Below are 26,637 nucleotides of genomic sequence, written 5' to 3' on the forward strand. Positions count from 1 at the left end.
AATGGAAAATTACACTAAGATTGTGCTGTGTGGCAATATAAAGGGATGGCATTCACTCTCCCAAAGAGCCTGTTAAAAACGCAGCTGGGTTGTTTTTTTCCCCCTTTCAAGCATCCTAACAAAACCAATTTTTAGGAGTGGGGGGTGTACATCTGGGTGTACGTGTGTCCGTGCGTCCTTTAGGTACAACGGGGACAGACAGACACAGGCCTGGCACGGTGCAAATTCCCTCTGGAAATTCTGCTGGGTTCTGGAGTTCATTTAGAGCATCCCCAGCAACCCCAGCTAAATAAACAGTTAGATACATGAACCTATCTTTTTGTTAGCCCAAGTTACAGGCTGAAAGTCTGTAAAAGTGTTCCTTCAGAACCTCTCCTTACTGAAAATAAACTCAAAATTAAACTTAAGGCTGTCTTCTTTTTGTTAGCCCAAATTACAGGCTGGTGGAAGGGCTGAAACTCTATGAAGTGTTCCTTAAGAGCCCCTCCTTACTGAAAACTGAAAATAAAATCAAAATAAAGCTTAATGAGGTTAACCTAGCACAATAACAAAATTTGCAACACCACACTATAAGGTTAAAAAGAAAATAGTATAATAAAGGAAATACAAAGGCTTTGGCATGGTTTTTACAATCAACAATGGTTAATCTTGATATGTAGTTGTGAACAACTTCAAAACACTTAAGTTTAAAACTCTTGCAAGCACTTTTAATTGATTAGGAATGAATTCTAGATGCACAAAGATGATTGGACTGTGAACAGTAGTACAACTATATCTAAGAACAATTAACTCTTGCCGACCAAAAAAGAAACGTATGATGCATGGAAATGTGTATAAAACATCTATAGAATATTCTTGTCAAATATAAATGAAATTAACTTTATTATAGAAATCATTCTGGGAGATTTCTAGGGAAGACAAATACTTACATTTCGACATAAAACAAATCGGATTATATCGAAGACACAATCTACCTTTTATCTATCAAACTCTTTTCTTCATGGCAGCTCTCTCTTAACCCCTGTTTGCACATAGCTTCAGCCGTTAACAACCTTTGGAAATACCAACAGATATTTTTTCTTACATAAATCTAGTGCGTGTTGTTCCAGGTTCAGTTATATGCAATGGAATGATACAAACTTGGAACGTCAATCCATAATCTATGAACAGATTGGTAGAAGTATTCGATATATCTTGATAAAACTCTTAAATTCGTGGCAAAGCTTGTTGATCATGGCTTCTTTTTTTTTTTTTCCTTTTCTTTTTTTTTTTTAAACAACTTCATGACCAACACAGATCAAACATCCATCCAGTCTACATTGTTCTTTTTTTGTTTTTTCATTATAACATACAAATGCCCATTTACAAATAATACACCAAAATGAATAAAAGTTTGGATACCAAAATGAAGATTTGTTCCAACTGATATAATGCCTTCAGTGTACAAAGGTCCATGTGAAAGTCTTTTCCATGTGTTACAGCATAGGGCACAGTTGCAGTACAGAAGTACTCTGAGAGCCATTCTTCCTTTATAAAATACTGCTGAACATCCAACTGTTGTCCATATAGTCATTTACGGAATTAACACATGTTTTACTGTAATCTTGGCCAGTATTGAGACATATCAGGTTCACTGCCAGGAACTTGAACTGGAACTGACACTCCAGGGGAAATGAGACCTGAAAATTGAGAGGGAAAATGGATGTTTTAGTTTTTTCTATACATAGCACGATTTTTGCTTTACGGTTTCACAGATTTGAGCTTGTATTCCAGTAAACATCAAATTATCCCAGCAAACATCAAATCTCACCATCTACCAGACTGTGGAATCAGGGGTTGGGGGTGCACATATTTTAGAAATTATGCACATCTCACCGATTGTCATTATAAATAAACTTTCACGCTTTGAGATAAATGCCAGAGCCTCTGCTCATTTGTATCAGTTGAGAATTCAGCCCAAAATACACAGAACAGTTCTATTCTTTTAAAACGTGCCTGGATTGCTCCTGTTTCTGCTAACACTTGCCCTTTTTTACCCTGATTTGCCTTTTTTATGCATGGGCTAATATTTCTACAGGTTCCCTGCCTCTTTGATAACTTCAAACCTTTAGCAATAAATAACATCTGACACAGACACGGTAAAAATGTGCCCAGTACTGCAAACAGTTTCACATACACTTAACCTCACCACTGTGGATACCTCTGCTGAAATTTAATGCTGAAATAAATGCTGATTTAGAATTTAATTACACAGGGAAGATTTTGAGGGGTGGGGGAGCTCACTGGAGAGCTTGCCTCTGTCCTGCCATTTCCACACCACCTCTGTTAATCAGCTTTCTTTCCATCTAGCCCTCCAAGGAGCAGCTTAAAAATCAGAATTTTTTTTTTTTGCTCTAGTTTGCAAGGTTATATATTTTCATCCTCTGCCTGGTGTGGCAGCAACAAATCGCAGCAGAGAGAGCTCCCCAAGCAATGGGGAGAGACCTCTCAAGCCAGTACAGTGAATTCTGATGGCTGGAGCAGACAAGGCAGGCTGGCAGGGAGGCTGGGGGAGCAGGGAGCTCACTCACCTGTGGAAGTGGTGCCAGAGGTGCCCATGGGCTGGCTGTTCATGTGTGTCTGCATGTGAGGAGGGGTGTATGTATCATAGCTCCGTCCATTCACCGATGGGCTGGTGGGCAGCATGCAGGAGTAGGAGGAGGTCTGGCTGGGCACCGGGGGCTGTGGGGGCAAAGCACAACGTGGTGAGTGGCCCTGCAGCTGAAGGCAGCATCACATCCTTGGGCATGGACGTGCCAGCCCCCAGACAGCAAAAAATCAGCTTCACGTTTCAAATTCAGGCACCCCAGGGTAAAGACCTATTTAGGAGACAAACAAAGCAGGCCCTTCATGGAGGCTTTTGGGCTAAAAACCAATATGGACAGTTACTGGAGCTTTTTCAGATGTGCTTGGTGAGCAGATCCCTACATCCAGATGCTGATGGAGGGGTTACATCCCTAAAGCTGAGTGCTGCCCTGCTTTATACCCATCTTCCTTTTGGAAAATGTCTCCTACCACTCGCAGCCAGAGACAGGGCCAGCATCTTACCTCCTATTTGGTGCTGTAACTGAAACAAAACTAGTATTTTAGTTACCTCACACTTGGTGCTGTCAATAAAATGTAACTAGCATTTTAGTTACCTCACACTTGGTGCTGTAAATAAAACGTAATTAACATTTTAGTTACCTCACACTTGGTGCTGTAAATAAAATGTAATTAACATTTTAGTCACCTCACACTTGGTGCTGTAACTAAAGCCACTCCACTGAGGCTCAGAGGCTGGTCCTGCATCTGCCAGCATGGGGCACATGCACACAGACCACGGGTGGGGCTGGGGGGCCCAAGGCTCAGCAGGAAAATCCCCCAAGCCCACACACACATGTGCATCGATCCCCATCACTGATCCCCATCAGCCACCCCAAACCTGTGCCAGCAGCATCCCCGAACAGACATCTCCATTTACCTCAACTCCAAGCCCTAACCCCAATGTGCCAGGGGGGACAGCAGCTGGGGCAGGGGCTGAGGGATGGCACAGTGCTGCAGAGGGACCAAGCAGAGCCTTCTCCTGCTCCCGGCTGCCGGGTGAGTGCTCACCAGCACAGCCAGGGAATGGGAAGCAGGATGAGTAATTCCCACCCCGAGCACAGCAGACCCAACACATCTGCACACATTTCCTGCCTGCACACCCCTGCCACATGCCAGCAGCCCTCACTGAGAGCCCCATTTGCTCTGGGAGAGCACACAATGCTCCGTGCACCCACAGAGAGATCCCTCCGAGCCGCCTGGCTGCCCTGCCACGCTGACCACGCAGGCAGTGCTTTCCAGCCAGCCTCACACGTGCTGTGTCCCTGCCCAGGTGCCCAGCGGTGGAGCAGGGGCCTCCTGCTTTCCCAAGGGTCCCCTCCTGGATCAGCCTTTTGATCTTTTGTCATCTGCTGCCAGCCCTGCTGCCGGGGACAGCGCCGCCGGCCTCGCGCGGCACGGAGCAGCGACCCGGCCAGCGCCGCTTCTTTCCACAGACTTGCGAGACTCTAACTTTATTTGGTTAATTTTGGTTCAGCAATTAGTAACATGGTAATTGCCGCAGCGAAGGAGTCAGGCTCTCTAATCTGCTCGCCTGTCTCTAGCAGTGGTCAATGCTGTGCGCCTCAGACAAAGCTGTAAAACTCCCGTAATTGGCCAGCACCTTCCTAGGCCAACCCCACCATTAAAAAAGGAGGAATTTTGCATCTGAAAGGTCTATAGAAACAGACCCCAAAGGAATAGATTTCTTCCTAACCCAGCTGGTGATCAGCTAATGCTTTCAGGCATGAGGATTGACAGCTCTTGCAATTCTGGCTTAGCTGGCATAACCACTGATGCTAATCACATCCTTCCCTCTCTCAGGTGTTCCTAATGTGCCTCTGCCACGTTACCTACATCCAGAAGGTCGGATCCCTCCAGCAGCTTATTCAAGCAGCAATTTCCACAATATGGCATCAGCAAGTTCCAGAGGTTAACCACATTTTTTTTTCCCCAAACAGCATTTTTTTTAACCCCAGATTTGTTGCCTTGCAAATCTGAGGACTTTTCTCTTTGGGAACCTGAGAAAAGCGCTTGTTGAGCACCACATCTTTCAGTGCCCTTTTCCTTTCTGATTCCCCCAAATAAAGCATCTGAAAAGATGCCACTGCAGCACGGTTTGGGTCTGTAATCCCTCGTGGCACGGAGGAAGGGTCCCCACCCACACTCCCACACAGCCCAGGGGCTGCTGAGTGCCCAGGCAGTGCTGTGCCCTGGCGTGGCACTGGACTCACTTGCATAGGCAGGTTGTTGGCCATGGTGAAGCTGGGCATGGGCGGCAGCGCGCTGTACGTGTTCGTGAGCGCCGTGTCCGTCCTGCCCAACATGGAACCTGATGTGAAAGAGGAAACTATAATAGAATAGACAGATAGATGGACACATTAGTTTAACCACAATTGCAACTGGCAGCACAGCCTCAGAGTCTCATTTGGCCCAGAGGATAGATGGATGGATGGATGGAGATGAGTGTGTTGGGGGCATTACCGGGGGTGGTTGGTTGTGGGATCGGCTGGTAAACACTTGTGCTGAAACTACTACTGATGGGAATGTGGCTGGGAGTGTTGCTGGCTTGTCTTCGCTGGTTCCTCAGCTTCTCTTCCCTTCTCCACTTGGCCCTTCTGTTGGAAAACCACACCTGGAAACACAGCATTTGAGAGATGTGAGTGACCTTACAAGGACTAGAGGCACAGGGCCTCTCCCACGCAGCCCAAGAGCAAAGCAGCGGGGGAAAGCAAAGCCAGCTGCTGCTATTTTCCTGAAAGAGGGGTATGGGCAAATATCTGATCATAAATATGGCTTGCCCCATGCTTTGATAAGCCAGGAGTAACAAAATCAGAGTAGTAATAGTAAAAATAATAATAGTCATAATTGCAGTACCTGTATCCTTGCTTCAGGCAGGTCTATTTTAGCAGCTAGTCTCTCTCTTGCAAACACATCAGGGTAATGGGTCCTCTCAAATTCTGCAGAAGGAAATATTCTTGCATTAGCTGCAGAGTTGATGTGGCTGACTGTAAAACCAGAGCTGTTCCTGCACTGCCTGTGCTCTGAATGCTCCTAAGAAGCATCACTGTAAGGGCAAAGCTGAGCTTTCCGCCTGTGCGTTAGCGAGGAGGACGCCTTGCCTGCTGGGGAGCATTGCCATGGGGATGGGCAGGCTTGGGTGCAGTGCTGCATCTCTCAAGAAGCAGCCAGGGCTTCTGCCTCCACCGAGGGGGTCCCCAAGGCAGCTGTGACCCTGTCACCAAGAAGCGAAATGGCACGTCGCCGGATAGCAGCGCAAAACCAGGACAAAGCTCCGCGGCGGGTCCGGGGCAAGGTGCGCCCAGGCCGGCCAGGGAAAAGGGCACCTGCTCCCAGCCCCGGGCTCTGGGGATGGGCAGTGAGGTGGGGGCAGGCGTGGAGGGCTCTGCCAGCCCCCTGCCTGCCCTCGCCTCCCCAGCAAGGCAGCACAGAGGATGAGAGGAGAGTTATCCCCCCGAGAGGATCCCGGGGTGCAGCATCAGTGGGATGCCTGCCCTGAACACCTCGCCTTCGAAAACCATTGTAACAGCTTTGCAGGGCACACCACGGCCAGCAATGAATATTTGTGAATAAAAGAGCACGGAGGGAGCCCCAGAGCTTAAATATATACATATATATAAGGCACAGGAATGGCTGTGGTAACATTTGGCTGGTAATGTAGTCAGGGCACATTTTGTTTTCTCTCCTGCTTCAGCCATAGGAAAATGTCACTCACCTTTCTCAAGGGCTTCGATTTGCTCTTGGGTAAAGGATGTCCTATTTCTCTGCAGCTTCCTTTTCAGCTGGAGTCTCATTTGGGCCTCGTCTGAGTCTTCTCCATTAGAGCTGATGGAGTTTGTGTTTTCCCCTCCTCCCTCCTGTTGCGGACAGCCATCTGTGGAACCGAGAGAGTCGGAAAGTGAAATGCAGGTACTCGTGTTTGAAGATCCCTATCAGGGAAATAATGCAACTGGAAACGAGTTCAGCCATGTTTGCTGACACCCTCCCTTGCAAATGTCTCGGGTATCAAAGCAACGCGGCGCTAATGGCACAGGTAACACGGAAACATTTCTGTTTCCAGCCTTACGTAAACATCGGAGATGAGGAATTACCATCACCTGGTCTTAATTTCATTTTGTTTTCCCTCTGGAATAAAACCTGCATAAAAATACTTTCCCCTGAAAGTGATTCTTTCCATGAATCCCTGCTGGAGTGCCATGGCAGTCTCCTCCGTCTGCTGCATTTATTTACCTATTGCTATATTTAAAATAGTGATGTTCAGTATTTCAGATTATCTATAATCAGTAATTCCTATCTAATCAATTAGATGTTGATAGGTTTGCAGAAAATGCTATTAAGAAACCAAACCAAGCTTGTAATCTTTTTAAAAAAATATTTATCCAGTTTTTATTTGAATTCTGCACAGTCAATTTCATTTTAAAGGTTGTGAATTTAGAAGTGCCTGCATTGTTCTGCAGTTTTATTCAACTATTGTATGAGTGTGCATTGCCTTGACACCTATTACTGAGCACAGCTGTAATTATATCATCACCAAGAACAGGCTATAATTGCTGAAAATGGAATTTTATATTTAGATAAAAGGACTGTCCATTCTTTGTAATGTGTTGCACCAGAGAAAAGTAAGATTTCTTTTAAAATTTTAACATGTAATTTTAAAAGAAATAGTAGCGAGTTCACTAACTAGCTAAATACGCCGTTCTGCAGCTGAGCGCTTGGCATATCATTTAAGTGGTACATTTTTAATTAGGGCATTTCCACCACTTTTAATGCAATTTCTGCCATTAAACAGGGGAAAGTTTCATTGTGCTGGGCTCCCGGGCAGGGGCGGTGCTGCCCGGGGCCGGCTGCTCTTGGGGGGCTCCGCGGGCACCCCCGAACGCCGGGGCCGGAGGGACGGAGGCTGCCGGCGAGGCAGAGAAGTCCTTGTCCTAAATGAGCTCTCCCTCTCCTTTCAAAGCATATTTTTCGAAGCGTTTTTGATGTCGCATAAAGAGGGAGCCGGGGTGAGGGACGCATGGGCTACTTATGCTAATTCCCTTGAAAAGTTACGCCAAAAATAAATAGCGACACTCCCGCGACATCCTTTAAATATTGTGGGAAATCAACTTTAAAGTAATATCATTTATAATCGGCGAACAATGGCCCCGGTCTTCAAAGCTCGGGGGGAATTGTGACAGGATCTGGTGGGACCCTTTCAACCACTTTGAAATGTTTTAAAACCCGAACTTTCTCCTCCATTTAAACACAGGGATTCAGCGGCCGTGGTCACCATATGGGCGGCCGCAGCCCCATTGAGGCGGCCGGCGGCGGGTGAATAGCGGGGGGGCGGGGGGAGCCGCTTTTCAGGGCACACAAAGCCCCGGGCCCGGGGACGGCCGCCGCGGCGGGGCAGCGCCCTGCCAAGCGCGGGTGGCAGCGCCGGGGGCCGCGCCCGCCCGCGGAGGGGCCGCGCTCACCTCCGCCACCGCCCTCATCCATCACTGTCCGCTCGGGCCGCGCCCGCAGCGCCCGGGGCCGGGGGGGCGCCCGGGGGGATGGACGCGGCCCCCCGAGCCGGGAGGGGGAAGGGGGGAGCCCACCGGGCAGCCCCCGAAACGGGCGGCCCCGGTGCAAAGTTTTGAGGCTGTGCTTATTCGCCGCCCCGTCTCGGCGCGCTGCCCGGCTCCCCAAAGCCTTTCGGGCAACCTAAAGTTACACCCAAACTCACTTGTGGTCATTTCCAACCCCGTCCCCCCAAAAATCTTTCGGCCAACCTAAGGTTTCACCTAAACTCGCTTATGGTCATTTCTAACCCATTCAGACAATCTAACATTTCACCTAAACCAGTTAGTTTATGGTCATTTCCAATCCTGTTCCCCCAAAACCTTTCAGCCAACCTAAGGTTTCACCTAAACTCGCTTTTGGTGATTTCCGACCCATTCAGCCAATCTAATGTTTCACCTAAACCAGTTTATGGTCATTTCCAGTCCTCCCGTCCCAAACCCAAAATCTTTTGGCCAACGTTTCATCTGAACTCGCTTATGGTCATTTCCAGCCCCATCCTTCCAAAATCATTAGGCCAACGTAAAGTTTCACCTAAACTCGCTTATGGTCATTTTCAAACCCGTCTCCCCAAAAATCGTTCAGCCAACCTAAAGTCTCACCTAAACTCGCTTATGGTCATTTCCAACGCCGTCCCCCCAAAAATTTTCCAGCCAACCTAAGGTTTCACCTAAACTCGCTTATGGTCGTTTCCAATCTCATCCCCCCAAAAATCGTTCAGCCAACCTAAAGTCTCACCTAAACTCGCTTATGGTCATTTCCAACCCTGTCCCGGACAATTAAGATATCTTCTTTTTAGACACACACCCCTTCTTTTCTTTCTTTTTTTTTTTTTTTCTTTGAGTTTTGGTTGTTTGGTTTTTTTTTTTAAAGCCCCTAAAAGAAGCTATCTCAATAGGGCTGTTCCACCTTCCAGACCTAATCCGTAAGAAAGCAAGTGAATGTCCGTCCCTATTATCCTATAGCCAGACCATCTGACGCTGGGTATAGGATTTGTTTCCTGGAAAAAAAAAAAAAAAGAAAAAAAAAAAGACGCTGGGAAATAAAATCATTCCTTAGTTTCTTAGTGTCTTAATCAGTGAGGCGGAAAACAAGCAAAAAAAGATAGCAAACCAATTGCAGCACCTCTCAGCTATAGAGCCGGGATCAAAACATTGTAGCATCTGTTGAAAGAGAAAGTGTCTAAATCCTATAGAAGGCTTTAGTCTTATAAGAGAGGGAGGGGAGAAAAAAAGATAAGAAACAGTGTCTCGGTGATCCCTAAAACCACTAAATCACTGGAGAATTTCTCCCGGATAGAGATGTCTCTTTTTGTTCTGTCAGCCCTCATGTATCCATTATTTTATTCACTGCTGCATGGCGTTTATCAGATTGAGACCATATTTGTACCCCTCTGAGACCTAACCTCGCCTTATGCTTTTTGAGTAATGGACTCTTAAAATCCAGCAACATACCCCTGGCTAGGGAAAAACATTAGAGGGAGCATGAATATTCCAGAGGAAATCCATTTTATTAATTTTAATTTCGCCGGGCGGATGTTTTAAGTGCCTGCCTGCCTCCCCCTCGCACACCCGCGGCCCGAGCCCTGCCCTGCCTCATGTGCGGGTTTCGGACAGGGCTCCCGCGGTCTCCCGCGGAAACTGCGCTGCTCCCCGCGCCACGGAAGGGTCCCCAAAGAGCCCCCGGTCCCCCGCATGTCCCACCCCGGGCACAGCGCGCTCTGCCGCCCCGGTGTGCCCGCTCCGCACCCGCACAGCGCTCCGCGGCGGGGAGCCCGACATTTCTCCTTTTGAGCGCCTTTCCTAAGGGCAAATAAATAAACAAAAACGCCCAAGAGCTCGCTGGCCGGAGGGAGCCGCGGAGGGAGGGCGCGCTGCCCCGCGGCTGCGGCACCGGGCACGGCCGGGCCCCGCAGGTAAGGGCGAGGCCAGGGCGGCCCCGGCTCCTGGGGTGGACATCGGGCACGCAACAAAATGCCAAAAGAAAACCCCGCAACCGAACAACAAAAAAACACCGAAGCGGGGGTGGGGGGAAGCGAGGGCTCCGCTCTATCTTTCTAGTGTCCTTCATAGACTGTTTTCTTCTCTTAAAACTGACATGTCTAATTGGCAAGCGGTGCCATATCGTGTCCAGAGGTCTCCTGTGGAACATTTCTACAGCTGTCTCCTTCAACTAGACGCTTATTCATGTCGCCTTAATGAGAAACAAAACGATCTCTAATGAGCAATTACATAGCGACAGAATTGTTCCCATAACAAATTCTTGCGTGTGACAGAAACATCCTTTGTACCAGATATTCCGCACACTGTTACCGATTTTTTTTTCCTTGCGGGGTGAAAACAAAAAGCAGGTTGTTGTATATAGACACCTCTTCTAAAGGAATGACCAGAGCCAGGGAGAGCCGAGCCTCAACAGAGCCCGCATTCAAAAAGAAGCCATTAACCATCTTAAGTATGTAACGTAACATCCCATTATCCTTCATATTATCCCCTTGTCATTCCTACAACAAATACCTATTAATCTTCAGGATAAACAGTTTCCTATATTTACAAAGTTGTTTCGGGTCCATTGAGGAGGAATTACAATCAGCCCTACGCAGATAGCTCCCGATGGCCTCGGCTTTGGGGAGAGACCCGGCTCGGGCAGGGAGCGGCAGCCCCAATTAGCGGGCGATGGGCGAGGTTCAGGCTCAGCCCCGCATCCCGCCAGGCTGCCGGCACCGCGGATGCTGCTGGGCTGCCCCTGCCCACCGAGGGACGCCCACCGCTCCGCACCCACCGGGCAAGGGGCAAGGCGGACCCATCTCCGCCGAACCGAGCCGAACCGAGCCTATCCGGGCCGAACCGAGCCGATCCGGGCCGGGGAGCGGCCGCCGCGCTGTGCCTTACCTTGAGCGGGCTGCCCGGGTACCGAGGTGCCGGGATACCAGCCGGGCCGGGTGCCCCAGGTCCCCGTCTGCCCGTTCAGCATCCTTAGCTTGTCGTACATCCCGTCGGCACCCATCTGTTGCTTTTCGCTAGCCAGGTTGCGTAGGACTCTGTTTATCGACGACACCTGGAAGGCAAAGGACAGGAAAGGCAATGGTAGTGCGGTAGCGCGCTCCCCGCCAGGCACCCGCGCAACCCCCGCGTCCCCCCGCGCAGCGGGCGGCTCGACCTGGGCGCAAGTCAAGGCTTCCCTGAGCCGTCCCCGCCGCCCCGGCTCGCTCACTGCTGGTGGTGGTGGTGCAAACAAACAAACAAACCACGGGGGAGGGGGGGAAGAAGGGAAAAAAAAAAAAAAAAAAAAAAAAAAAAAGCAAAGGGAAAAAAAAAAGCGCCCCAAACCCAACCCTGCAAAACCAGAGTGATGGCTCCGACTGATGCTTGCAGTCCTGAGGCGCCAGGCACAGGGGTGACCCGCATATTGGTTTTTTTATTTTTTTTTCCCCTCCTTAAAGGCATTTGTCAGATTCTGTATGAAAAAATGCGTCTGACCCTGCCACATGCAAATGATGTGAACCTGCTATCCTCTCTTCTGATACCAAAACAAAGGAAGCAGAGGCTCGCTACGGCTACCCAGCATTGTACACGGCACACAGGAAGGTTTTTTTCATGAACTTACACTGGGTATATTATCGTTGGTACAGACCCCCTCTGATAGTAATCTGTCTCGAATCTCCCACGCAAAGATGGAGGGGCACTCTCGTTTATACTGCGCTATTTTGCTTACAACTTCTGGAGTCGCTACTCTCGGTTTACTACCTCCGATTGCCCTGGGTCTGATGGAGCCAGTTTCGTAATACCTGCCCAAAATTTTACTCACACATCCATTCGACACCTGGATAGGGAAGCGGACAGAAAATCACATTATTAATAATTTCAAGACAAAAATAAAATTGTTTAAGTATGCATTAAACAATGACAAGCTTACGTTTTGATTGTCCAGCACTTGGACTTTTGCATCTGCATGGGTCTATAACACAAAAATATACCTTAAATGGTATGAGAACTTACTTAGAGAGTCTTTTTTTTTTTTTTTCTTAAAAAAAAAATTACATTCGTGGCCCTACCCTCTACAAAAGTGATACTTTAAAAACATTTGGAAGGAAAAAAAATTATCTGGTCAAAACGTAATTCTCTTAGTATCAAGGTTAAAATACGCCTTAAATGCGAACAATAGGTAAACCAGACTAGTCTCCATCCTTCTCACTGCTCTTAGCCAAAGGACTTGAGGGGGAAGGGGTGAGTGAAGGGTTTTCAAGACCAACATTTACAAAATACCCCTGAACTGCGCCAGATTGCAGGAATGTCCGTAAGGACAGATTCCGAGCTAAAACGGCGTGGCTTTGAAGGGCTTCCTTTTATCTCTCTCTCTTTTTTTTTTAGCTTTTTTTTTTTTAGGTATTGTTTTGCTTTTTGGAAGAAAAAAAAAAGGTAAAAATTAAAAAGTAAAAAACCAAAAACCAAAACGAGTAAGCCACGCCAAATGCATACAGATATCACAAAATCATAAGTAAATACGGGGGGGGGGGGTACGGAGGGAAGGAGAGGAAACTGAAATTATGCCGAGCCGTATAATTCAGTTTATTACAGCCAACTAACTGTAAACGACAGTGCAGGTTATCACCGGATGGAAATAAGGGGGAACGAAAAGCGAAAAAACTGCGATATTTGAGAAGGCATATATATATCTCTCTATATATACGCATCGGAAGGTCTATTTGCAGCAAGAACCGAGCGGATGGATCGCTTTATTAGGCTGGAAGGCGGGTGGTGGTGGTGGCGGTGGGTGGGTGTGGGGGGGTCGCAGCAGCGCCCGGCGGTGACACAGCGGCGCTGGAGCGGAGCGGACGGAGCGGTGGGAGCACGGGGGGCGCCGCCGCCTTCACCTGCAGGATCCGGGAGATGTCGCAGGGCCGGGCGCCGCTGTGAGCGAGTTCCACGATCTTCTGCCGCGTGGAGTCGGGCAGCGGCCTCCCGTTGACGAACACCCCGCCGAGCTGGTTCACGCCGCTGTGACCTGCGGGAAGCACAGCGCCCACCATAGCACCCTGCGCTGCCCGTGCCCGTGCCCGAGCCGCGCAGCCCCCGCCGAGGCGGCACCGAGCCCGTCCCTGCCCGCCGCTCCCCGCCGGGTCCCGCCGCCATCCTCGCCCTCCGCGCCTCCCAAAACGCGGCCGCGACGCGCTGCCCGTCTGCGAAACCCGCCGCAGCCACAAACCCCCGAAACCCAACCCAAAAACCCAGAAATATTCCTGGCCGCATCGCCTTGGGTTGCTCCTCTGCATTGCCTTTTTTCTTTTTTCCTTTTTCATTTTTTTTTTTTATCCTCCACCCCGCCGGAAAAAAAAAAATAAAATAAAAGCCCAAAGCCCAAGCCCAAGCCAGCCTGCCTGCATCCGCACAGCCGCAGCTCGCTTCGCCAAAAGCAAAGCGAGAGGCTGCCTCGCCAGTGCCCAACCTGAAGCTCCAGGCTTTGAGGGTCTCCCTGGAGAAGCTCTGCTCTACGCGCTCTCCGCTCTCCTCTCTTTGGAGCCTCCTGATAAATTGACTCCAAGAGCCCAGGCTTCTTAGCAATAAATAAGCTCCAAATATAGAAGAGGGGGAAAATATGATGAGCCTCTCTGACATTTGTCTTTAAAATAAAACTAGCTGCACGTCAAGTTTGAGCTTAATTTCTGGAAATAGGCGGAAGTCGCCCCGGATCATGCATGGAAGGCTAATTGAAAAGATCAGTTGGAGCACTTGTGGCAGGCGTGTCACTTTATGACAGTACTCTGCTTTTGAAAATTGCATCGTCACGACAAATAGTAGCATGATAAAACGACCCTTTCTGTCCGCATTTGGATATCACTCAGACTAGATTGAACTCTACTCGCTCTCCCTCCGAGGGAGGCTGCGGTTCGCGGTAGCCGGGGGCTCTGCGCGGACACACCGAGGGGGCGCGCTCCCCGCGCAATGGATTCGAAGTGACATCGGGGCTGGGGAATTTGCCGCCCCGGCCCAGCAGCGCGGCCGGAGCTGCGACCTGCGCTTCCCAGCATCCAGCATCCATCCCTCCATCCCTCCCTCCCTCTCTCCCGGGGCGGGATGATGCGCGCCCGGGGGCGCAGTCCCGCGGCTGCTCCCTCCCTGTGCTCTCAGCCCCTGATCCCCGCGAATTCGTGCGGGGGAGACCCTCGCCGACATCAAAAAAAAAAAAAAAAAAAAAAAAAAAAAAGGCAGCGAGGAAAGGAAAATCAAAGTTTCACTTAAAAGGTTAAGCCTTAATCATTATATAATTTCCCTGGAGAGCGGTGTAGATCTCGCCCAGTGGCAATGATTATGCGCCTTGTATTCTATTGCTAGTCATCTAATAGGAAAACATATGGTGTCAATTTGGATGCTCTGCACCATATACACCCAGGAGTTATTAACACAAAGCCTGAAGAGCCCGCCGCGACCTTTAAACAAAATAAAGGCTTCACCCGAATGATATCTTTTCTGCGTTTTGCAGTGGCGATCCCAAACGGCCGAGTGAAGGCATCCCCCATTACCATAAACCCTCGGCACGCCACGGCCAAGGGCAGCGGCCGCCGTCCTTGCGAGGCGCAGGTAAAACCCTCCCGGGCTGCCCGGGCTCCGTTTTGGCTCGGGATAAATGAAATTGCATCGCACGCACACGCACGCAGCAGCCCCGGCAGATAAATAAGGGCAAAACCGCCACAAAGTAACATCGAAGCAGACAAAATTTAAAAAAATAAATAAATAAAGGGAAAAGAGAAAAAAAAGCGCTTCGCTCAAGGGATGTCCGAGAAATCCCTAAAACCTCTGCTTTTCCGGATGCACAACTTATTAATGGGTTTCAGGGTGGGATGATGAAGGGGTTCCGGAGCCGCGCGTCCCCTGTCAGGGTCCAGAGGAGCTCCGCGCTCCGCGCAAGGGCCGCGCAGCCCGACCTGCGCTCCTCGCCGCCTCTACGCGCGCAGAACCAGAGGGCCGGCGGGCTGCGGAGCCCACCCCGCGGAGGATCCACGTCCCGAGGAGACGAGGCCTAGCCCGGAGCGGCTGGGACCTACCCGGCAGCCCCTCCGACCCCGGCGCAGCCCCTTCCTCCGGGGCGCAAAGAGCGGCCGCTTCTCCCGGCCACCACACCCGGCTCGGTGCCCGCGTTCTCTCACCCTGTCCCCTCTGAGAGGCACACAGGCCTACCCACGAGGTCCTAAACAACAACAGCAACCACAACAACAACACAAAAAGCCCCCACCCCCCAAAAAAACCCCAAAAATTAACAAGCCACAGAGACATCGGGAAGCGCGCAAACCCAAAGGTGGCGAGGAGCCGCACCTAACGCGGAGCGGCTTTTTCCTGCCCAGCTCGCAGGGCAGCCAAGGCAGGGATGCGGGCAGGTGCTGGGCCTGGCTCGGCGGCCCCAGAGCCGTGCCAGCGCTGCCGGGCCCGGCCCCGCCGCCCCCGGGGTACCCGAGCCCCGACGGGGCGGGCGCGCAGGGCCCCGCTGCCCGCGGAGCCGCCTCCCAACCCGGCCCGGCCGGAGCCCTCCGCCCGCTGCGCTGCCCGCAGTCACTTACTGTTCTGCATGGTGGGCTGAGAGAGCAGAATCCCACGGGGGTCGCCTATAGCAGTCTAGCAGTGACAAAATAGGCGTTAATCAGGGCAGGCAATGCACACGGGTCAAGCTGCAGAGAGGCTAATATTGCACCGGATAACTTTGTTATCCTTAGGCATCTTCTCCCTCCCTCCCCCGGTTCGTTTAAGGATTTGGGGGCTTTAATACCTCAAGGCAAAATAAGAAAAAAAAGGAAAAAAAGAAAAAAAAAGTTCATATGTATCCCTAACTCGCAGGGGGGGAAAAATTTAAGAAAAGCAGCCCGCCAAGTGGTTTCTCGTTTTAATTGCATGCAGGTGGCGTACTGCCTCGTCGTTAGTGCTCTTCGCTGAGGTGGTGTATTAAGTGGAGCGACAAGAATCACAAAGAGAATCCGAAGTCATGTTTTTAAACTTGCCTGAAAGCGGGGTGGACTGTCCTCTCATACAATTTAGGGACTCGCACATCTGCGTGTCACTAGTTAAAGTCTTCCCTCTAGGACAAAGCAGAAGAAGTACATTAAGAAGCGTGCAGCGGCGCCGGGAAGGTGCGCGGGCGCTGAGCGGGGGGCACACGGCGGGGGGAACCTTCCGCCGCTGCCCTGCGTGCTGCGAGAGGGGCTCCATTTTTACCTCCGAGTTTGGTTGTTTTGGTTTGGTTTTTTTGGATTTTGTTTTGTTTTGTTTTTGTTTTGTGTTTTTTTTTTTCCTCTCTCCCCCTTTCCGCGCGGCGCTCGCAACTTTTTCTCCCCCAAACTCCCCGTCTTGTGATTAACTTCTTTTTTGGTCTTTAGATCTTCCCCTTTTTCACTGTACTGTGACACACGCTGTCTACCTCGCCTCACTGCCTTAAAAAGTAAGAACAGGAGGGGGTGAGAACTGTTAAACAAAGCCTACAGAAAGCGAACAATGGCCTCCATTCTGCTCCTCTACCCAAACCCCGAGTGCAGAAACCCAGGCTCCTTAACCGGCCGCGCAGCTTCCCAACTCAACGGACCAACAACCCTCCAACTTACAAAGAGCAGAGAAACAAGCCCCTTCTCCCTTCATTAGTGCCTGCCTTGACCCAGCGCCTGGACAGTCCCCAGCGCCTTCCCCCCCGCTCCCTCCCTCCCTCCTTCCACTGCTCCCTCTCTCCTCCTCTCGCCACCTTCCTTCTTCCTTCCTTCCCTCCCTCCTTCCCTCTCCCACCCCCTCCCGCCGCCAGCCCCCGGCCCACTTATTTATTTATTTATGCGTCCCCGCGTATTTATTTGAAATCGTCGCGGGTGAAAATGGAAAAGTAATTTCTCGTTATAAATATCTGGCGGTAATTGTGTTACTGGTGCGAGTTGTTAGGGGTTGTAAAAAGATACAACAGCTCAGTGGGGTGCTCAATTGGGGAGGGACAATTACAATAAAGAGCCCATTCAAGGGGGTTGCTAAAAAAAAGGAGGTAAAATAATGAAATAGTCGCAGCCTTCATTTTCTCTCCCTTTTTTTTCGCCTAAAAATACTCATTCTCTTTCTTTTGCGCCTATAATGAATATTAATTTTACTCTTCCTGCATATGATGGAGAAACCAAAGAGGCACGTTTCCCCATTCAGGACCAGCCACGGTATAATTTATTAAGTAGCTTTTAGTAATCTCAAATCCATAAAAATAAACATCAAACAAGCACTTTCTCGCAGCGTGAAGACTTTAGCTGGTAAATATTTACTGCTCTTTGGAGAGCTACCTGATTAGCAGCAGAGCAAGCTACGCTGCACACTCCAGAGGAGACGCGGGAATATCTCCTTCAGCCGAGCTGAGCGCGGAGCCATCCCTTTAACACACCGAACACGTCTGCACGGGCACACACCGAGCGGCGAACCCACCGCCCCACACACAATTTCCTCCCGCATTTCACGCAAAAATCCCAAACGCGGGGCCTACGGGGCCAGAGGAGCCATCCCAAAAGGCAGCGGCAAAACTTGCAGCTCCCAGCCCTGCCCGCACACACCTCGCCAATGACACCGAGAGGGTTTGAGAGAAAAGAAAAGGGGGGAGGAAAAAATAAAAAGCCGCGGAACAAAACAAACCCAAACACAGCCGAGAGCGGTTTAGAATAGAAGGAGAGGGTAACCGAGGTCTGCAGCAAGGTAAGAGGGGCGAGGAGCTGCTTGTGTTTGCTCGCCACCGCCTCCAGCAGCGGCCCCGGGCAGGCCCCGCACGGCCAGCGAGGCATCGGCTCCTCCCGCGGCACCCCCGGAGCCCCGGCGCGATTTGCCGCGTCCTCATAGGCAGGGCCTAATCCGCAGCTCGGCGTTTAATCTGGAAATCTTGGCATAATCTCATGGCAGAGAGCATTTTTTCCCCCCTCTCCCGGTGAAACTGTGTTCAGGCGTTAAGGGCAAAGTTTCGCCTTCCCGGGGCAAACGCGAAAGAGGTAAAAACGAATCGGTTTGCGGTGAGTTGCTGGTGAAGGTCAGCAGCTATAAACATTTATTGTCAAGGGCCACTTTTATTATTTTATGCCCCTAAGATGGGGAAGATGCACTCACTTTTCTTCTCTAGTACGTCGTTGTCGTTTTCCAAAACAACCTCTGCCAGGTACATTGAATCATTCGAGAAAGTTTGTTTTTAAACTTTCCAGAATTTATTCCTGCTCTGAGTGCCCATGTAACCCCTCTGTGCAAAGCGTTACAAGGTTAAATTCAAACTCAGATTTTTTTTTTTTTTTTTGCAATTGCACTTGCGAGGGAAAATGGAATCAAGTTTATTGCTGCGCTTCGCTGGAGCAATCATTTTTTTTTTCTTGCATGGCGAAGAGTTTATAAATTCTTGAAAGTTTAAAAAAAAAGGCTTTGCTGTCGTGAGGGATTGGATCAAAGAGGGTTTTGTAGAAATAAAAGGTGTTAAGGGTTTTTTTAATTAAAAAAATAACAATAAATTAAAGCATTTGGATTGAAAAAGGGAGTAAAAATAATTCCCCAGAGCGGCAGCAGGGCAAGCCCGGTGCGGGGCAGGACGGGGCGCCCGGCGGGGCTCGGTGCGGGCTCTCCGCGCCGGAGCTGGGAAAGTTGCCGGCACTGGGGACAAGTTGGGAAGATCCCCGGGTGGCTGATTAAAGCTGACAGCCCTTCAGCTCCGCTCAGCTCCCCGCCTGTACCGCGCCTGGGAGCTGCCTTGGCCTAGGATATGGGTTCCTTTTTTTAATTTTTTTTTTCCCCTCCCCACGCAACTCTCCCGGCCGCTCTCCCTGTGTTTTTCTCCACCGTCAGGAGCGAGCCTTCCCTAACGCAGAGCACAAAGCAGAAGTCGGGGCCGCCCCGGGGGCAGCGAGGCGCCGCTTCCCTCCCTCCTCTCCCTCTCTCTCCTTCTCTCCCTCCCTCCCACGCTGCGTGGCGTGGGGCCGGAGCCCAGCCCGGCTCCCGAGCAGCCGGGCACGGGCAGCAGCGGCACCGCAGACACCGGCGCTGCTGGTTTCCCTGAGCAGCAAACGCTGCGTGGGAATGAATTGCTGCTGCTGGTGTTGGCATTGGTTTCCCGAGTCAGATGCTTTAGCTTTTCCAGAGGACAGGGGCTTATGTGAAAGGCAGAAAGTTTGTGAGCTCCTGGGCTGGAAAGTTCCCTGGGAAGCTCTCCGGAATGCAAATGGGAATATGAGAGACAGAGAGAGAGAGAGAGGAGGGGTGAGAGAGAGCGCCCTGCCTAAATATTAAAATGCGAAGAGGGAGAAGTTGGGAGAATAAATGAACAGACTCACCTTTATGAGGCATCCTGTCTTGTTGTCAAAGCTCCTGTCAATAGTTTAAGAGCGCACTGATTTGAAATGATGGTGCTTTAAAAAGAGTTGCCAGCAAAATAGTTTTTCTCCACTGAAGCTGCTGGTTGTGTGATCTTGAATTCCTGGGAAGGAGACAGAGATTGACAATAAAATGGGCTGTCAGTGACTGGAGAGCGAGAGATAAAAGAGTGTGTGAGTGAAGTGGGGAGAGAGAGGCAGAGCACACCTATGCTGATTGGTGATGGTTCAAGTGTATTAATGTGCGTGTGCCTTGGTCTCTGCCTCGCCTCCACTGCTCTTCACTGGCCCATTAGTGAAGCCTGACCTCTGTCATCATCTTCCAGCAAAACACTTCCTCCCTGCACCGGGACCCGAGCGGGAAATGCGGCGGAGCCGGGGCCGGCGGTTCAAACCCACTAATCACTCGGCACCGTGCAAACGCCGCCCGCCCGCTCCCACCCGAATATCGCCGTATGCAAAGCGCCGCCAGCGCCTCCCCGCCGCCCATTGGCCGCCGCCGCCCGCCCCGGCCCAATTGGCCCAGGCGTTTGAATATGAATGCGCAGGGCCCGGCGCCGCCGCCGCCGCCCGCAGCCCGCGCCGCTCCCCGGGCCCGTCCGGCCCCGCTCCGCCAGCCCCGCTCCGTTCCGCTCCGCTCCGCTCCGCTCCACCGCTCCCGCTCCGCTCCGCTCCCAGCCGCGTCCTCAGGTCGGGCTGGGGGATGGGGCCGCGGTGCTGATGGCGGAGGAGAGGCGGTGGGGAGGGAAGGGGTGGTGGTGGTGGGGGGGGGGAGATGAGATCAATTTGCATTTAAACAGTTCCGACATCTCCAGTCCGGCGATGGGAGATAAGGGGTGTTTGTACCTTTAGCAGTGAAATTGTAAAGGTATAAATGTTTTGGGCGCGGGCGGAGGTGCGCGGGGCTGGCCGAGGCCGCGGCGCTCCTTGCGCGGCTCCCGGCGCTGGGAGAGGGAGAGGGAGGCTCAGCCCGGCCGGGAAAGAGCAGAGCAAATACACCATTTACTTTGTGTATTGAGGGCTCTTGTGAAAGGCCCTGAAGAGTCCTTTACCAAACACTCACCAACTTCTCCCACGTGCCATTTGTTGACTAAAGGGCTGCCGGGCTGATTTTTTTTTTTTTTTTTTTTTAAAGAAAGATCCCACGGCGGAGTTGGAGAAGGGCAGAGCCGGGCGCTGGGCAGTGCTGCCGCTTTGTGCCCGTCCGAAGAGGCTTCCCCCCTCCTTCCCTCTCCTTTTGCAAGGAACCCCCTTCACTGGCTGCCAGAAACTCGAGGGGGAAAGTAAGTAAATGACTTTGCTGCTCTGACCACACACCACAAGTACATTTGTTGAATGCCGGACTATTAAGACACACCTCAGTACACTCTAAAGCAACCCCTCAGCGCATGCATTTAAGGTTACACTGGGAGCACCAGTCCGAGCTCAGGGTGTCCCAATCGGTTATGGCGAGTGGGCCGCGGGGAGGGGGAAGGGGGGTCTGCATCGGGAAAAACAATAAAAAAAGAAAGAAAGAAAAAAAAAAGGCTCGGGGAAAAGAAAGGGAAGAAGGAGAAGAGACAGGAAAAAGAAATTCCAAGAGCCAACGCGGAAAGTGGAGAGTATGAACGCGCAAAGCATAAAATGAAGTCGTAGCCGCATACACTTGACTTCTCTTGACATGTGAAAAGTGCTAAAAGTCAAAGCTCATCAATAAAGTATCTTGAAATTGAATAAGAGCCCTGACAACCATTGCATTCTTAAATAAAGTACAATGAGGAGACAAACGACTCTGCCAAGGAGTTTGCATGTGAGTGAAAGGGCGCCTCAATGGGAGCGGGATAATGGGCTGCTCGGCCGTCATGCACTGTCATCCCCTGTCCCGCCGAGAAGCTGCCACCGCTCCCTAATAGCACAAAATGGGCTCTTAAGAGACTGCTGTCCGTCCCTGCTCCGCTCCCTTCCCTTCCCTACCCTGCCCCCGAGGCCGGGGTGCCCACCGCTCACCGCCCGGGCTGCGCTGGGCACCGACCCCCGGCCCCTTGTCCATCCCTGGAGGCTCAGACTGCGCTGGGCACCGGCCCCCGGCCCTTTCTCCCTCCCTGGAGGTTCAGACTGCGCTGGGCACCGTCCCCCCGGCTTTTCCCCCATCCCGGGAGCGACCCAAGCCAAGCCTTTCCTCGGAGGATGCGGGGAAGGGAGAGCGGCCGCCCTCCGGCCCGGGATGCAGCCGGCCCCACCTGCAGCTCTGCCGCCCTGCTCAGGCCTAGGGCAGCGTGCGGGGTTTGTTTCCTTTCGAGTTTGGCCCCGACCCGCGCGTTTTGCTGGCAATGGAGCCGAATATCGCGATGGACGCACGGCAGCGTTTGGGTGTGACGGGATTCCCCCCCCTGAAGGTAAGGGGGGCTCTGCCAACACCAAGCATCTCCCTCAGCCGGCAGCCCCCAGCTCCTCTCCGCCAAAACTTTCCAAAGTAACATCCGCCACCAAGTTAACCTGCCCGCCGCCGGACATCCTAACAGGGGCGCCGAGGAAAAAAAATCAGAGAGGCAAAAGAGAAGAGGAGCAAAGTGCAGAGTGAAGTACGAACCTGTGCCCCGTGTGCCTGCCCTCCAGGGTGGGTGCCTGAATCCCGACGAGCAGTCCCCGTCCCCTCCTAGTTGCCGCTGGCCGAGGCCGGGCGTCCCGCCGCACGCATCCTGCGGGCGAGAGAAAGAGGCTGCGGTTTGTCAGCTCGCACCAATCTCGGAGGATCCAAAGGGATGTTAAAAGCTGGAATCTAGTCCTTTTTCTGGAGTGAAGTCAGTCGTGTCCGTGGCTTTTGATTTTTTTTTATCCTCCTCTTTCTGTTGTTGTTGTTGCAGGGGGTTTTTTCCCCTGTTGCACTCCCTCTCTAGCAAATAAGGGTTTTTTTTTTTTTTACTCTTGTCCACAGGGCGTTAAAGAGGGAAAAGAGGAAAACCACTTTGTCCGAAATTGCCGGCAAATATCATTTTTACAAGATCTCAATTAGCCATCCCTTGGATTAGCACCTTCTTACGCCTCCTCGCCAGAATAAAGCAGCCGTAATCTTGTCGCTATTTCCCCCTCGGGCGCCGCGAGCTTTGTGTTCCCTCCTCCCCAAAAAAACTTTTAACGCCCCTACCCATCCGAAAAAAAAAAAAAAAAAAAAAAAAGAAAAAAGGGGGGGAAAAAAAAAAAGAAGAAAAAGAAAAAAATCCCTCCCTGCGCGGGGAGGGGAGGGCAGGGGTGAGGCGGTGACGTCACGGCGGGGTGCGGGGGGGGAGCCCCGAGCCAAAGTTGGAGCAGCAAAGAGCAGCGGGACGGGCCGGGCCGGGCCGGGCTAAACCGAGCCGGGCCAGGCCGAGCCGGGCCGACAGCGGGGCCGCCCCGTCGCGTCCCGCAGTGCCGGGGCCGTCCCGGCGCGGAGCCCCACGGGCCCGGCCGGCACCGCGCCGCCATTTTACCTCCGCCCGCCGTGAGGGGCCTTGAGGGACCGGCCCCGCTCCCGCCCCTGCCCCGCTCCGGGCCCGGTCCTGCTGGGACTGCCGGGCCTGCTGGGCCTGGATACCTCCCAAGGAAACGCTGTGCTTTTGCTTTTTCCTTTTTCCATCTAGCAGTTCGCCACTAGCCGCTCTCCCTCCCTGCCCGGGCGCCCTGCTTTTCCTTTTTTTCCTTTTTTAATTTCTTTTCTTCCTTTTCCCTCCCCCCCACTTCTTTATATCTTTTTTTTTTTTTTTTTTTTTTTTTTTTGGAAGTGAATTTTCCACTTCTAAACTGACTCCGCTGGCCTTTGTAACTGGGGGAGAGGAGCAGCAGTGCTGTGAGGTGCTCGGCGTTCCCCTCGCCCCAAAGCCCTGTCCGCCTGCAGGCGCAGACCGCCCCCCTTTTTCCTTTTCCCTTTTTCCCCTTTCCCTTTTCCTCTTTTCCTCTTTTCCCTTTCTCTTTTCCGGGGCGAGGGCTGCGCCGTGGGACCCCTCGGCCGTGGGACCCCGCGGCCCCGGCCCTGGCTCTCGGCACGGACTTAGGCACTCTTTGAAGATTTCTACTTTAAAATCCGCACGGGATTAATGTAACTAGCATTTTTTTTCTGCATCTGATTTGGTTCGGGTTTTTTTTTTCCTCCCTCCACTTTTTTTTTTTTTCCTTAACTATTCCAAACAAAAAGAAAAAAAATGGGCGTAATATAAAAATGGTTTAAAAACCAAAGGTAAGTAACTATTATACGTGGCAAGACGCGCTTTTTTGGTTTTTTTTTTCCTAATTAAAATAATTTTCACTTTTTAAATATAATCTTGTGCCTGGCTATTGATTTATATCAAACAGCAGCGTCCGCTTCCCTTTCGTATTTTGTTAGGTGTCGAAAGCAGAAAGTGCTGAGTTAGAAACTCCGGTATCGTCTCGTTGTATTAATATCTGGGCTGCAAACTACCTTTTTTAATACCCAGAAAAATGCTTAAAGTCCTCTTGTCCAGTTCGGTCTAAAACTGAAGAGATACACAAATCCTGACGTCTTAGACTACAATGCTTTTGCCTCCAGGACACTTAATGCCTATTTGTATATGTAGAGACAGTGTTTGAAACCTATAATGCGCAGGACACTGAGTTAAGTGGAGCTTTTCTAGTTTATAAACAATCCGCAAAAAAGTTTGGAATCGATTTAACCTCTTTTATGTTGGCCTTTTGCACGAGGCATGGCAGGATAAAAAAAAAAAGAAAAAAAAAAAAAAAGCCTTTTTGGACCTCGCCGAAGTCGCTCTGAAACTGGAAGAAGGACACACATCTCGCCGTACGAGAAAGGCTTTGATTATAAATATGGGAAAAGTGTCATGCAACCAGAGCCGCTCGAAAAGCCTTCAGAAAAGAACGGGGGGGGTGAAAGCTTAGCGCATCCTGACGGGCTTTTTAAACGCTATTGATTGGGACAAGCTGTTCAAAACCCCAGTAACAGTTAATCTGCCTGTTAATCAAGCCACTAAGGAGCTCAATGCGAGTTTTATTAGCAACCGGAGAACACAGGCGGCAGAAAGGATCAAAAGCCTACACACCCCTGATATTTGTAAAACCGGCCTTTCCCAAAAAATATATTTTCAATTACACAGTAATTCGGGGCTTATCAGGGCTCGCTCGCAGCCCCACGCAGATGGCTCCGCAGGCGCTGCCAAAGCCACGGGAGCGAAGGGAGCAGCACCGCGCCGGGTGCGGGGGTTCAGGGGAAAGCCTTGGGGAGGTGTCCCGTTCTCTCCTCTCTCCCATCCCCGACCCTGCTGGCCTCCCAAAACAGCAGCAAAACCTCCGGAACCTATGGAGAAACTCCTGGTATCCACGTCAATTGTGTTATTAGGCTGAGGGGGTCGAGGGTTCTTTTTTCTTTTAGCTGGCGTATTTGATTTGTTGCGGGCAAGTTTGCAGGGAATATTTCCCTCTGCCCATCCTTTTGGTAGAACCTCTTATTTAATGGTTAAAAAAAAATTGAAAAGTTTGAACAGCGAGATTCGTAATTTAGAGAGCCCGAAAGTTGGATTTCAATTAATTTAATGTCCAGAAATACTGTTATATCGGCTAAAATCAACATTTGATCTTGTCATTTTTTTTAATGCAATCCGATTCCTTTATATGTCAGCGAGATATGCATATAAAAGACTATCTGGTCAGAGGTAATTATGTCACAGCTTTTTCTCGGCATGACAGCTGGATAAACACCATCTCCAATAAACATCTCTAATTAGGGAGGAGGATCTGAGATAGATGGTGTTTGATTTATTACTGAAGGAGAATGTCCATTTACCGGTATATTATAGCGGAGCATCACAGGGAGCGTTCCCGCTAACGCACCACGAGGAGTATTTGGAGATGCTCAAAGACAGGTAAGAGGTTATTTTGTTTAGCGTTATTTCGCAGCAAGAACGGCCTTCCTAGGGTACCTCTGTTTCCCACCGACGCCCTGATTTAGCAGGAGCACCCAGGGCTGGGAAGGGGCCGAGGGGCGATCGCCTCTGGGCGGCCGGAGCGGGGCAACAGAGCATCCCGGGTGAGCAGCGAGCGGCTGGGACGCGGCCCCCGACGGCAGCTCCGAGGCTCGGGGACCCACCCGGGGCTGTTCCCTCATCCCCTCGGCGGGGCCGTGCGGGCCGGGCCCTCCGTGCGCCGCTCCCGTCCCGTCCGTGCGAGGGGCGCGGTAACCGCGGCTGCCCCCGCCACCCGAGCCGGGTCACGGCGAGGCAGCGGGGCGGGGGCAAGGGGAGGGGGAACTCGGGCAAGCGGCTCCGGCCGCCCCCTCGGCCCCGCGGCGCCCCCTCCGACGGGCGGGCAGCGGCCGGAGCCGCTCCCTCCCACCCCCACCTGTTGTGCGGGGCTCCGGCCCGCTCCCCTCGCCTTCCCCCCGCGGGGAGGGGGTGCCGGGCACCCCGACCCCTCCCGTCGTGGCCGGGGCCGTGCGGGCTCGTTACCTGTCAGCGGGAGCGGAGGCTCCGGTCGGTGCCGCGGCCGGCAGGGAGGAGGCACCTGGCGGCTCCGGTGGCCAATTTCCACGCGAGAACCTGCCACACAGTTTAAATGTCAATGACAGCAAAAGAGGGGTGCTGCCTTTGCACTAACTTTCCCTTAATATCCACGCCAGCGCCTCCCCTATTGGCTGGGCCGCCCCGGTGACGTCAGGCGGACAGTAGTTAGCTAATGAGACATTTTAGGCGATACGAGAGCCAGCCCGGACACCGCCCGCCCCGTCGGCGGGCACGGCTCGGCACGGCCCGGCCCTGCCCGGCCCCGACCCGCCCCACCCGGGGCTCGGCCGCGGGACGGGGCTCCCTTGGACCGGGGCACCCTCGGGGTCGCTGCATCTTCCCGCTGCCTCCGGCCCGACGGCTCGTCCCAGCCCGGCCGGGATTATCCCAGGCCGAGCTCTAGGCTGAGCTGTGGCTTCTTCTCCTCTTGCCCCCAAAACCTGGCGCAGCCCCGTGGCTCCTCTGGGATGCCGGGGCCCCCGAGCCCTCAGTGCTGCCAGACGGACGGACGGACGGACGGAGGCCGCGGAGCCGCGTCCTGCCCCTGCCCTGGCACCTCGGCGGGCTCCCCGTGCGCTCCCGCTCCCATTAGAGCGCCAGGGAGAGGCCCTTATTTGCACACACTTGTCAGGGTAAATAATTCATCGGGCAAAGAGCCCC

The 26,637-nt window shown here is 52.0% G+C and overlaps 1 protein-coding gene across 18 annotated transcripts; it reads right to left on the reverse strand.

Moving 5' to 3' along the window:
- Positions 1 to 1,374: 1,374 nt before the first annotated feature.
- On the reverse strand, positions 1,375 to 26,080 carry PAX6 (paired box 6). Of its 18 annotated transcripts, none has more exons than XM_074543795.1 (15): positions 25,924 to 26,080; positions 22,065 to 22,173; positions 19,457 to 19,599; positions 16,148 to 16,224; positions 15,713 to 15,767; positions 13,034 to 13,164; positions 12,076 to 12,117; positions 11,968 to 11,982; positions 11,052 to 11,217; positions 6,338 to 6,496; positions 5,479 to 5,561; positions 5,086 to 5,236; positions 4,836 to 4,933; positions 2,571 to 2,721; positions 1,375 to 1,679 (listed from the first exon to the last, which is right to left on the reverse strand). In XM_074543795.1, exons 5-15 carry the CDS (start codon positions 15,720 to 15,722, stop codon positions 1,594 to 1,596), a joined length of 1,092 nt encoding a protein of 363 aa, XP_074399896.1. In that variant the 5' UTR covers positions 15,723 to 15,767; positions 16,148 to 16,224; positions 19,457 to 19,599; positions 22,065 to 22,173; positions 25,924 to 26,080; the 3' UTR covers positions 1,375 to 1,593. The 18 variants fall into 18 exon arrangements, with proteins under 18 accessions (XP_074399896.1, XP_074399895.1, XP_074399890.1 ...); XM_074543794.1 differs by having other exon boundaries at positions 4,836 to 4,951; XM_074543789.1 differs by having other exon boundaries at positions 11,767 to 11,982.
- Between the last annotated feature and the right edge of the window lie 557 nt (positions 26,081 to 26,637).

This window comes from Zonotrichia albicollis, chromosome 6 (genome assembly GCF_047830755.1).
Source record: "Zonotrichia albicollis isolate bZonAlb1 chromosome 6, bZonAlb1.hap1, whole genome shotgun sequence".
Taxonomy (NCBI): Eukaryota; Metazoa; Chordata; class Aves; order Passeriformes; family Passerellidae; genus Zonotrichia; species Zonotrichia albicollis.

Excerpts from the sequence above, each read along its gene's own strand:
- PAX6 (XM_074543781.1), bottom strand. Across the intron at positions 11,983-12,075 it reads AAGTGCTGGACAATCAAAAC|GTGTCGAATGGATGTGTGAG; the intron begins GTAAGCTTGTCA and ends TTCCCTATCCAG. Across the intron at positions 4,952-5,085 it reads CCCACAACCAACCACCCCCG|TTTCCTCTTTCACATCAGGT; the intron begins GTAATGCCCCCA and ends ATTCTATTATAG.